Source organism: Raphanus sativus, chromosome 3 (genome assembly GCF_000801105.2).
Source record: "Raphanus sativus cultivar WK10039 chromosome 3, ASM80110v3, whole genome shotgun sequence".
Taxonomy (NCBI): domain Eukaryota; kingdom Viridiplantae; phylum Streptophyta; class Magnoliopsida; order Brassicales; family Brassicaceae; genus Raphanus; species Raphanus sativus.
In genome coordinates this window covers 23,823,215-23,836,287 of record NC_079513.1, presented here as the reverse complement: position 1 = coordinate 23,836,287, position 13,073 = coordinate 23,823,215, and the positions used below count along the sequence as shown (strand labels likewise).

At 32.9% G+C, this 13,073-nt stretch overlaps 2 protein-coding genes across 2 annotated transcripts; one reads left to right on the top strand and one right to left on the bottom strand.

Moving 5' to 3' along the window:
* The first annotated feature begins 3,449 nt into the window (after window positions 1–3,449).
* Window positions 3,450–4,292, top strand: LOC130510120 (uncharacterized). The gene has a single exon (XM_057006468.1). The coding sequence runs from the start codon at window positions 3,450–3,452 to the stop codon at window positions 4,290–4,292; it is 843 nt and encodes a 280-aa protein (XP_056862448.1).
* A 6,538-nt stretch (window positions 4,293–10,830) lies between these two features.
* Window positions 10,831–12,910, bottom strand: LOC130509843 (uncharacterized). The gene is made up of 6 exons (XM_057006098.1): window positions 12,511–12,910; window positions 12,283–12,383; window positions 11,980–12,216; window positions 11,734–11,895; window positions 11,503–11,592; window positions 10,831–11,272 (listed from the first exon to the last, which is right to left on the bottom strand). Exons 1-6 carry the CDS (start codon window positions 12,810–12,812, stop codon window positions 11,082–11,084), a joined length of 1,083 nt encoding a protein of 360 aa, XP_056862078.1. The 5' UTR covers window positions 12,813–12,910; the 3' UTR covers window positions 10,831–11,081.
* Window positions 12,911–13,073: the final 163 nt, after the last annotated feature.

The following is a 13,073-nucleotide window of genomic DNA, read 5'->3' as shown; positions in this document are numbered from 1 at the left end:
CCTAAGCGATCTCCTGAGTTGTTTGCCCGGCCTTGCATAATGGAAATATCGCATTAGTTTTTTGGGATACTTTAGGGCGTTTTAGAGCATATTTAACGGTGAGATTGTTTAAAAGAAGTTATAGTCAAAAAAATATTAGTATTATCAATTAATTTGTGTTTTCGATTAAAATTTATTTTCTTTTGAATATTTGGACAAGTAAAGAATTGACACACATATTTATTGTTTGCAATGGGTTCTTAACTTAATACTTTAAGAGCTTTTTCCTTTTTCTCTCTTGAATTTCTTTTTTTTTTCTTTTTCCTAAATTGCTAAGATACTCAATACTCCCTCTGTTTCATAATAAGTGTCACTCTAAGCTCATTTTCTTGTTACACAAAGAGTGTCACTTTACAATACCAATGTAAATTATACTAACTTTCGGCTGAAAATTAATTGCAAACTACATTGATTTTATAAATAATTTTATTTATCTAAAATACTATTGGTCAAAGAGGTATAATTAATTACAATTTTACATATATTTCAACAACTTTTTTAATCTGTGTGAGAAATGTCACAGCGACACTTTTTAAGAAACGGAGGGAGTACAACTTATCGATGGATATGCTTAGGCTGAAATCAAACTAATTTTTAGGAGTCAATCCGCTAGTGACAGACAATTTCAGTTGTTCTACGTGGGATTTAGATATCTATAATGTCAATACGTCTCTCTATGTATAGTGTTTAGGGATCTATTACTGTTGATAATGGGTTTGTCGACATGAAATTCGAGATGTAGTATTTCGTTAGGTTGATATTTTAAAAATAAGATATTTTTAATTTATTGTCAACATTGGGTTTGTTCCCGAGTCTATAAACAAGCAAGGAGGCTAGGCACAGGCTAGGATAAAATTCCAGAACAAGTGGAGGCCAATGAAACGTGAAGTTCCAACTTTTTGTTAATTTACAAATGTTTTACGAAGAGGGAATATAGACACCTTGATATTCGGACGGCCGCGGGTATTATTTTTTAACTATAAAATATCTAATAGAATAACATATATGGTTCCATTATAATATTTTATCACTCTAATTACTTTTTTTTTTGTAAACGCACTCTATTTACTTTCTTTATCAAATTTACAATTTTGTAGATATTCTTATTGGATTTTTTTCTAAACGAACATTATTCTTGATGAATGATAACACTTTCATTTTTATTTTGAAATAACACCAAAACTCTAAGTAAAAATAAAAAAGTAAATAAAAAACAACAACACCAACACTCTTATAAGCTCTTTAAATAAAGGTACGTTGTTGTTTATAGTTTAAAGTTTTAAACTATATTTTAACAGAAAAAACAATATTTACAAGACATTCTATTTTATTATGAGTCCGACAGTCAACAGTGGTCTACGAGACTACAAATTGCCGAATAAAGCTACCTAGTCGGCTAGTCCCCACTACCATGAAAATTTGCTATACAATTTATTTTCATAGTTCATAGTCATTTTTGTTTCGCCCTTTTGTACCATTGTTTATATATAAATATATATATTTTTTTGCTTATAAAAGAACTGAAAAAGTAGTTTCACCTCTTTATCGAAAATTCAAATATTGTAAACATGAAATGAAATAAACTCATAAAAAAATTCTAGGAAGGACTCGAAAACGTTAGAGTACCCCCGTTGAAAATTAAAATGGGGTTCACACAATTCTCAAAAAAAAAAAAATTAAAATAAGTTGCTTTTGCTAAATCTCTTTCTCACAAGTTTTTTCCACTGAACCTGTATCATCATTACTCTGGTTGATTCGATTATTAATTTTATTTTTTAAAAAATCAAACAGTAAAAAAAATAATAATAAAAAATTGTTTTGTGGATCTCTCTATGAAATTCACTAATGGAGATGCTCTTATAACCCGTAGCCTGTACTATGTAAGTGTGTTTCTTATTAGCTCAAATATGAACTTCATTTTTTTGTAGCATTTTAATCAGGGTGTCAGAACCCTTCGTTACCATGATTAACATTTTATTTTCCATTCTAAGCTTTTTATAATGATTAAGAAAACTATTAATTTTATGTTTTATCTCTAATTAATATGTATTTTTTTAAATTATGCTAATTAATAATTTTAAGGAATAGAGGTAAATTGGCAAAAATATTTTATATATAAATCTATTGAAAACATAAAATAATATTTAAATGAAAATAAATTTAAACTTTGAAACGACAATTAAAATAAAATAAATAATATATATTTTACTTAAGTAGTGTCCCTAAACCATTGGACAAGATTGGTTACATGCACTTTATAATGTACATCTATTCTATTAATTCTTCAACATGTCCAATTGATTAAAGGTTGTGTCCAACATAAAATATAATGCATCTAAATAATTATCTAGATATATTATGTAATTACCTTTATTAAAAAAATTGTAACTTCCACGTTGGTTTCCTAAATCTGTAACTTCCACCTATATGTTACGTAATATGCGGTTATTTTTTTTCTTTTGGGATCCATCAGAATAAATTCAGTTCCAGTAATTATTATTATTCATAAAATAATTTTGTAATGCTTCTAAGATGTATGCATATTTTGTAAAGTCACCCTTTAATTCCAAAATATTAGTGGTTCACTACTTATTACAAACTGTGGACAACCTTACGTAGTTCAATAAATAAAAATTATATCATTTGGAAACAATAATATTGATACTTTACATTAATAAATATTATGTCCACTATAAAAATTAATGGAAATGAACTGTGGTTTAATTAAGATAATATAATACAATTTAGATTCTGATCAACATTTCAAAGAGTGAGTATATTTTTTGTTTTACATTTTCTAGAAATTCAATTTTTATATTTGTATCTTTTTAATCATATTTGTGTAGAATATTTTTCTTAACTGATTAGTAAAAAGTTTTAATAATTTTATAAAATAGCTGGACTATTAATAGGTCATTTTTATAATTTAATAATATAGTTTATAAATATATCAGTATTAAAAAGTAATTTTTAAAAATTTAGAAAAATTTTAAAATTTAAATTATTTATATTTCATTTCACATAAAATATAATTTAAATATTTTCTACAACAAATTAGAGTTACGCTATATAATTCAAATACCACTAGATTCTGATCCGCTCTTAAAAGGGCGGGTATATTTTTTGTTTTATATTTAAAAAAAATTATATTTGTGTGTTTTAATCGTATCTGTGTTTTTTTGTATAATATTTCTTCTAAATAGTTAATAGTTTTTAATCTATTTTATTAAATAGTTGGACCACACCTATATCAATAGGTCATGTTCATGTTTTAAGATCCGCGGGGATCATGGGTGAATCACTACCTGCTCCGGGGTGAGACTCTCTGGGATGTAAAGGATACAGGTTTGGGCTCTTGGGTTTGGCGCAAGATATTAAGGTACCGTAATCTTGCTAGACAATTCATTCGTATGGACATCAAGAATGGTCATCGGGTGAAGTTCTGGACGGATATATGGTTGCCTGCTGGACGGTTAATTGATATTGCTCGTGAAACAGGAACTCAAAAACTTGGAATTACTAGGAATGCACTAATTTGCGAAGTTCTTGTGGATGGGGTCTGGAGGTTTAGGGCATGTCGCGACCGGCTTATACGGGGTCTGGTGCAGGAGATCCGACGCCTCCCTTTATTGCTGACTGCAAATGTTCCTGATGGTGTTCTGTGGAGGAACGGCCCGGATGATTACGGAGATAGGTTTATTGCGTCGAGTACCTGGCAGCAAATCAGAACGCGTAAGGAGGAAGTTCGATGGAGTAGGATTGTATGGTTCCCTCAGGGGGTGCCTCGATTTGCTTTTATCACATGGCTAGCTTTCCGGGATAGACTCTCCACTGGCCACCGTATGCGCATGTGGGGTCAGACGCAGTGCTGTATCTTTTGTGGCGAGCCTGACGAGACGAGAGATCACTTATTTTTTGCGTGTCCATATACCTTTACACTATGGATACAAGTTGTTGGAAATCTCTTTGGGGGTGAGCCTGATCCGGACTGGGATTCCACCATTGCGACGATGATCAATGGTACATATGATAGACTCACTTTTATACTGTTGAGACTGGTGCTGCAAGTTACTATCTACTACATTTGGAGGGAAAGGAATGATAGGAGGCACAACAAGCCAGCAAAGCCAGTGGAACAGCTTGGAAGGATCATAGACAAGACGATGAGGAACCGTATTACGTCGACCAACTACCACATCAAGCCGAGGTTGACGGGTTTGATGCAACGTTGGTTTGGGGCTCACATAGGTTAAAGTTTCGAGATCCTTTAACTTTGCAGTGTAAAGCACTCATACTTTTGTACATAACATTCTTTTGCGATGATCAATAAATTAAATATTTCATCAAAAAAAAAAAGATCCGCGGGTATAAGTTTTGTTATATTTGGTATAGGTCAATAGGTCATGTTCGTATGTTCACCTATACCAATAGGAGATAAAAATACTTATGTTGGACATGACTTTTATCAATTAATAATTATCTAAATATCTAATTAAAACATTGAAATTAAATTTTAAATTTATAAAAAAATAACAATTTAAATAAAATTGAATTATATCAATCACCTATAGGTTCAACATGCATCCTCTGGTTTTAACGGTTTTTGTGGGTTTTATCAAAATTTTAGTTGATGAATATCTCTTGAAATCCAAACCGGATTACATATTGAATCACTAGATCTATAGATTTGAAAACATATCCGAATTTTCCTGTTTCAAAATAGACAAAATCTTTACGAATTTACATAATGTTTGTAAAATTATTAATGAAATTTTACATTATAAAATATATGGTGCTTTCAAGTGTGGGTCGAAAAATTGTTTATGTTATTAATATTTGAACACAAATATTTTAAGTTGTTGATATTGTAATATTTATTATTAATAAATTAAGAAGTTTAATTATATGATGAGATTTTGGTTTAAGTCTATTCAGAATTCAAATTTTTGTTTCAATTCATATTTTATGGGTTTTAGTTTGGGTTTGACTATCCGTTTAAATCATATAAAATTCTATAAACTAAAATATATAAATTTCAAATTAAAAATAAAAAAAAAGAACAAATCACATATAAATTTTGTAATACATGAACAAGTATCTAAATTTAACATAAAATTACTTATGTTTAAATCTTTGGTTAAAAACCTAATAAATGTGACATATTGGATCCATCTATATATTTCATTTATTTAAAAGACTATTATATCAAATTAAATTAGTAACAAACACAAATATGATTATAAAATAAATCAAATACAAACAAATAATTTTTCAAAAAAAGATTAAAACAAAAAATATCCCGCCCTTTGAAGGGCGGGTCAAAATCTAGTGTATATATTAAAATCTAACCGAAGGGATCATCTTTCATTATAAGTGGAGCATGCTAGCAAATATGTGGCAGAGAAACAAAGAGATATATGAAAGCAAATTTAACATTTTAGAACGATTTTTCCTTTATCTAACTGATCTTTAATATATTTGTATTAGAAAATGATAACAAAATACAATGTGGGAATTAAAAAGCAAAGAAGATTGGGGGAGAATTTTTCTTCTTTTGGATGGAACTTTTCCATTATGTGTAGTCTATATCAACGTAGCAAATTTGACAAATCGGAGGATGCCAAGTGTGCCGAATGGCGTGAGTTGACACTTTATATAAAAGGGAGAATTGGAAAAAAGAGACATATTATTTTTTTGTTTGTCACTTTAAGACTTTTCATACTTTTGGCAATTTTGGACTTATTTTACCCTTGGTTGATGAGAAAAATAGTAAACTTAAATAAAAAAATATACAAAAATATGAAAACTATTGGAAACATAAGTATGACAATTTATATATTTAAAGTTTTTTTAAAAAAAAATTGGAATCATATTTTATTTTACTTTCTAACCCAGGTTAGAATACACATTCTGGTGATCTATTTTACCTAGAAATCGAAATATAAGTTTTATACATCGATATATCCTTGGTATAAAACGTTATTTAGGTTTCCTTGTCATATATATCTTAGGTACATTTTGTGACGTTTCAATCTAGCAAGATCTCTTCACTATACCTAAGGTTATATAACGATAAATAACCACAACTCTATGATATACCTTACGTACTTTTTGTGAAATTAAGGTCATGTACCTTTTAACTTATGTGACGTCTTAGATAGAATAGGTCTCCCACATACTGTACAGTGTTAAGGCTTAGGTATGATATGTTTTCTAGGCAAATCCGAAAAATATGGAAACTTCCATATTCGGTTATAGATGTTTTCTAAATCTATCCCCAAATATCTTGGAGAATATTTTCTCCACGATATTCTCCTCCTCCCACGATCTCTTCATCGACTATCCCATATTCTATTCTTCTTCCTCCCTATTCCATTCTCTTCTCTCTTCTCTCTATCATTACAACATGGTTCTAATCTATGTTAAATCTGGTGAATGGATGTGTAGTTGCAGCGACCAGTGGAGTCGTTCTCCATATTTGTCGCCGCTGTATATTACTCTGTCGAATAAGAATGAGGAAGAAAATAGAGTAGGTCAAAAAATTAGACAAAATGGCGCCGTTTCATACACCTATAACGTGTACTATACCTAAGGTATATCAGAAAAAAAAACAAAATTTTCGAGTATATCACACTTCCAGATCGTTTGTAGTTTAACTTTGAATCCTCTAAACAAGTGTTAAAACATAGATCAAAGAAGGAGATAATTTTTGAAAATTATTGATAATTTTATATAATTAATTATTTAAGTGATCAATCTACATAATAAGTGAATAGATCAGGGTATGTTTAGGTTTTATTTTGGCTTTTGTTTGGTGTTTAGGGGTAATGTTTTCAAAACACTTAAGGGTCTGTTTAGGGATAATGGTTTCCAAATAACTTTAGGGTATGTTTAGGGTATTATAAGGGTTACTAAATTTAGGGTATGTTTAGGGTAATGGTTTCCAAATAACTTTAGGATATGTTTAGGGTATGTTTAGGGTAATGGTTTCCAAATAACTTTAGGATATGTTTAGGGTATTATAAGGGTTACTAAATTTAGGGTATGTTTAGGGTAATGGTTTCCAAATAACTTTAGGGGTTTGTTTAGGGTATTTTAAGGGCTACCATATTTTTCCAAAAAAAAATACTTCATAGAAAAGCAAAGTTAGAGTTATCAAATGTTTCATAAAAGCATAAAAACCTAGAGTTTTGCCTCATAATTCAAAAAAAAAACAAAGCACTAGTTAGACACTATTAATCTTCTTCCAGATCGAAGACCTGAGACCTCTCCCATGGTGAAGGCACATAGGTTTTCATAACCTCAGCATAAACAGGATCGTGTGTAGCCTCCCATAATTCCACGCCAATCTTCTGTCTGCAACCTTGAATTATTTCGTCTTTCACTAAGTTGATGTCGAGACCAAGCAGATGGCATTCCAAGTATTTGAGTGCGTACGCACCGCAATCACAACAAGACTTGTTCAATCTCTTTTGCACAGGCACATCGACGATAGTGTATGGTGACAGGTGTACTTCTTAATTGTACACACCAGATCTTTCTTCACAACATCCAGCTCCTTTGGCATCCACGCTTTGAACTTCTTAATTATGTAGTCGATCCCTGCAGTTGTTATTGATTTGAGACACCTGAGGCTCCTCGCCCTCCTTAAAAAGCCTCTTTGGTAACTCCCCCGACATATATACAAGCCATGAGATCATCTTTAGTTCAATTTGTTAAATATCAATACCATTCACAAAATAATGACACAAACTAAAGCTATTTTTACTTTCATATTGTCCTGATCCTAGAATATGTATTCCAATAGTTTAAAATTTTAAAAGAACCAACAATTTAATAAGAGAAAAATCGATCTTGAATATTAACAACAAGCATGTCTAGATTGAAAGAGAAAATTGTGGGCTATGAGAGCATAAACAAAGGAAGAACATATTCTACAACCATTGTTTCAATCAGACAAGAACTAACTAAGAATGCAAACACAATAGAAGGAACAACTACTCTACATTTGAAGACCAATTTTTTCAACTACTCTACATCCAATCGGACACCATTGTTTCAATTGGACCAAATGTTCTCCCTTTCTATAACCTTAAACGATAACAAAAAAAGAAAATCAAAATTATCTACATGATGTGTACTTAATCGTGGTTTGTAAGATGATTAACCAACCCACAAAACAAATTTGCCTTAAGAAACATTATAAATCGGTTTACACAAAAACTAGGTTAAATGGAACAGCACATCGATTTCATGTTAGATGAGAGAATATAGAAGAAATTGATTACCTTGTGTGAAGAGATGTGACTGTCTCGTCGGCATTAATGAAAGAAGTCTTCGATTTCACCCATCCGACGGAGAGGAAGAACAGAGAGAAAGCTCAACGACGACGAGAAGGCTATGAGATCGTAAGAGGAAGATGACGAAACGAGAGTAGAGACTTCTAGATGAATCTCCGACGACGAACAAGGCTTCTCTCTGTCGATTTCTAGATCGCCATGGAAAGGGGAGAAAAGCTTACGGCGGAGAAGGAGAAGGAGAAAGAAGATCGTGAAAAGAGAGATTAGGGATTTCCCAATTTTATTTTACCTTTTAACTTTTTTATTCTTTTTTTTACTTTTCCAATTTTACTTTTTAGTTTATTAAATTAATTACGAAAATCTTAATAATATATTATAAATCTACTTAATCAATAATTAAAGGGCATTAGGGTATTTACAAGGTTTCAAAATCCTATTTTCCTAAACAATCTAACTAAAATCCTAATGTGACAAATGGGAGAAAAAAATGGATCTATTTTCCAATTTTCTCTTAAAATAATCACCCTTGTAAAATTTGTATTACGTGGTTGTAAACATATAAAAGCATCTCATTTGTTAATTTAGCAGCCGCTACTCCCTAGTGAATTTTCTTTACCAAAATATACTTACATATATAACGCACATTTTGGAATATAAAAAAATTATAATTAGTAACCTAACGTCTACGCGTAATGTACAAAGTTATGTGAACCATGCATATAGTCTAGTAAGCCTTTTGAGCCACCGTTCTTTTTTTTTGAGCAACTGAGCCACCGTTCCAATGGCGGTGAGATCAACGGTTCATATTGGTTTTTGATTAATTGGAGGAATCATTAGAAGTGAAATGAAAGGAGCGAACACAGAGTACGTAGCCAGCCACAAACATATGCTATATGGTGTACAACCTGAAGGAATTTTCATCTTAATATTCGTTATTATCTCTTTGACATGAAAATATATTAAAGAAATGATATTATCACTTTACTACTGCTCTCGACCATCCAATTAAAACAAGGATATGATCTCATGCAAATTCCGTACGGTAACATTTAAAATATATTCCCACGTGAGGCTTGTGGTTCCCAAATCATTTTGCCATTTTTGTATCTCACGTGTTATGGATTGGATATGTACTCTATATACAACATGCTTGAGAATTAACTTCACTATCTTGCACGATTTTGCCCGATGGTTGTAAGATTTAGATTTGGTACCTTGTTCTTCGCATATTATTGCATTTTTTACGCGATTAACGTTTTATATAGGAGTGTATCTCACATCAAGAACATGTAATTGTGACGTATATTGGATCACTTATATATATATCTTGGTCTAGGTTGTCAAGGAACATGCTCACCGTCAATCTTGTAACGAAAATGTCAGCGAATCACAGTAATTAAGATGCTGCGTAGTGAAACTAAAAGGAAAAGATATATAAAGGTGGCCGACAACAATAAGGACTCAGAAGGCACCGATTCATGACACACTAGGAGTACATCAAAAGATGAAAAAACCAGCTAACTTTCATGGTTATAAATATATTTTGTATGTGGTTACAACTTATTTCTAATTCAAATTATTATTTTTTATTTTGAGAATAAAGAAGAAATGATCAAATTGCACCTTACCACACGCAAGGCAAGTAGTAACAAGCAAGTAGTTCTGCATCATCAGCTTTTGTAATTTATAATCACTAGTAAAAAAAATCAAAATAGCAACTGTCATATTCGTAGCAAAATCATAGCTATATGGAAAGTTTGCTACGACTTTCGTAGCTATACGGAAAGTTTGCTACGATTTTAGTTGCTATACATAGTGTTTGCTACGAAATTATCGTTGCAATTTCGTTGCTATTTTGGTTTTTTCTACTAGTGAATGTTTATTTGGGAATAAAATGTAAGAACAATATTCAGTTGGATGCTCATATAGTCAACGCATGCACCAGACTAGTTACATTTCAGTGGTTAACTGATTGCAAGAGCTAGTTCACTGTTTTCTTTAACTTCGTTTATGCAAAATCATCGTGACAAAAAAAAAAAGTTTATGCAAGATCAAAGTGAGAAACTAGACTAGAGAATGAAAAGACAAAAGAGTTAGGCAAAGCTCACAGTACGGACAAAACGTTTGCGTTATGTCTGATTGTCCGTACAATTTAATGATGGTTTCTTTGTAGTTAAGGAGAATGTTGACGAGACATCCGCTTTTATTAATGTTTTACCTTTTGTTTGGTGATCGGTCACACCCATGTTTTCTTGTTTTCTTTCCTCTAACCAATTGTATGTTCGTATTAACTTTTTTTTTCCTTTTTTTCCTTTTACAATGGAATGTCCCATCTTTGATTCCGTTCAAGTCGATTGATAATTCATTTACCCATTTTTTATTAAAAATTTGTTAAAACAAAAAGAAAAGACTTTAAAACAAAAGTTTACTTGTAAAGTGAACGCTGAATGAAAGAAAAAAGTGATAATGAAATTAAAAAGGAGGGTGAAAATGTAAAGCAGATCAATCAATTACGATTTTTTTTGGGACAACAATGCATATATCAAGACTTGGTGTTGCTGATGCCACTAACCAATTTCCAGACTATTCAATTCAACACACAGAAACATTACAATCATTTGCCTTAATGAAATAATAATCAACTCAAGTGTAATAAGACCTGAGGCTTGTAACCAATAAGCACACACAAATGGTAAAGCCATAAAACTCGGGAAAACCGAACAGTACGGCTAATAATGTCAGTCAGTCATCTCCCCAAGCATCGTCCCTTTGCTTCTGCCTCGAGACAATCCGGCTTTTCCGGGCAGCTTCTTGATCCCGTAGCTCTTTAGACCCGAATCCAGAAGCCGGTAGCTTCAATCCCATGCTGTGAGCTATCAACCGTTGCGCTGTTCTCGCTGATGTCTTTGGTCTCTGAGACGGTGGTTCCAAATCTGAAGGTAGATTTGAAACATAACATAACATGGGTCACACAAATAAGAGACACAAGCAACAACATTTTGACCTGATCTATATGCGTTTTTTGGTGTTTCATTAATAAGCAAGCTTGACCCAGTGGATTAAGGAAGAATGATGTGTTAATTAAAGCTAGTAACTTGATCACATTAGAGAGTCAGGTGAAAAAAAAAAGATTTAACTCTGATTAGAACAGGGAATAAATTACCTTTTCCAGATATTGAGCCCAAAAGAGAATCTTGATCTTCAAGAACACGTATAGTGAATGAACACTGAACTCTTTTGCAAGCCTCTAGAGCTGTACCCAATCATCAAAATCACAGAGTCAGCGTCTTAGGATAAGTCTGATATATTAACTCAATTAACTTTACATTGAGCATTAATTAAGCTATCAGTTTAAAATGTTTAAGTGGTTTAGACACAAAAAATCAAACAGTACCAGTGGAAGGAGTTTTGAAGACTGCAAGTGCTGTTGTATCATTAACCCAACGAATGAGGAATCCACTGTCTTTGAAGTCTACAAAAAGCCTCTCCAGATCAGTAGTCCTCAAATTCGGAGAGAAATCAGCAAGCACAAGTACATGCCGTGTGCCATACTTGGCTGCAATTTTACACCAGAAATAAACTCAAGGCGTTGTGCTTAAAACCAGTAAAACATTAATAATAACCAATATGACTTTTATACCTTTCAGTGATTCATCAGTCTTCTCTGAGCCACCACCACGAGCCACATCGTTGTCTTTAGAATCTTCTTCAAACCTCGACTCACTGTACATCACATCCTTGTTATACGTAAAAGTCCCCCTTCCACGCCTCTTAGGTCCTTCCACTTTAGGTTCTTCAACCGAAAGCTTTGATATCTGAGGCAACTCTTCCGCAGAGAGTAACGTACTCGGCTCACGATCCGCAAGGGCTTCCCAATCTGTAACGTACACCTCAAGTTACTCCATCCTCTAAACAAATGCATAGATGCTTATGAAACACATACCATCATCTGAAGACTCAGCTTTTGTGGGGTTCAAGGGGCAACCATCGACATTGGAACCACTAGACTCCGGAGCGGCTTGATTCTCTGCATCACAGGAACCTCTGCAATCATATCATATATAATGTGAACCCTAAGAATCGATAAAACATACAAAAGTTTCCATCTTTCGATCAGAGCAACACGTTTTACACAATCTCCCCCCTAGTTTTTCTCGATTAAACACAATACCTTGAAGAGGCGGCAAGATCGGAATCTAAAGCTCGTTGCTTTACGAGGGAAGAGCGAGCGAGGAGCTCGTCTGATTTGAGGGAGAGTCCCTGAGAAGAGTAGAGATTCGCCAGTTGGGTCAGAGCGGCTGCTAACTGAAGCCCCAACTCCGTTCTTGAGGATGAAGAAGAGAGGCGCGAGTGGAGATTGGCCGTCAAAGACTCGAGAAACGAGATCGCCGCCGTGACGTCACCGGATGCGACGAGATCCTCCACTCGCTCGCTCCAGTTTGGTTCCTCTTCGTTTTCCCCTTTCTTCTCCATTGTTTTTTAAGGTCTCTCTCTCTCTCTGCAAAGTCTGATGCTTTCAGAGATTTTCACACGATGACGGATTCCCACGACGGCTCTGTTTCTGTGCTTCTAATTTATTACACAACTCAAATCTGTCCGAATAAAGTTGTGAATTGAATATTGTCTCATCGGTTTAGACGCGGACCGAAATCAGCAGTCGGATTGGATTAAACCGTAAATCGAAACCATATCTGAATTAGCTAGATAAAAAGAAAAAAAATAAGCTCGTTAAAT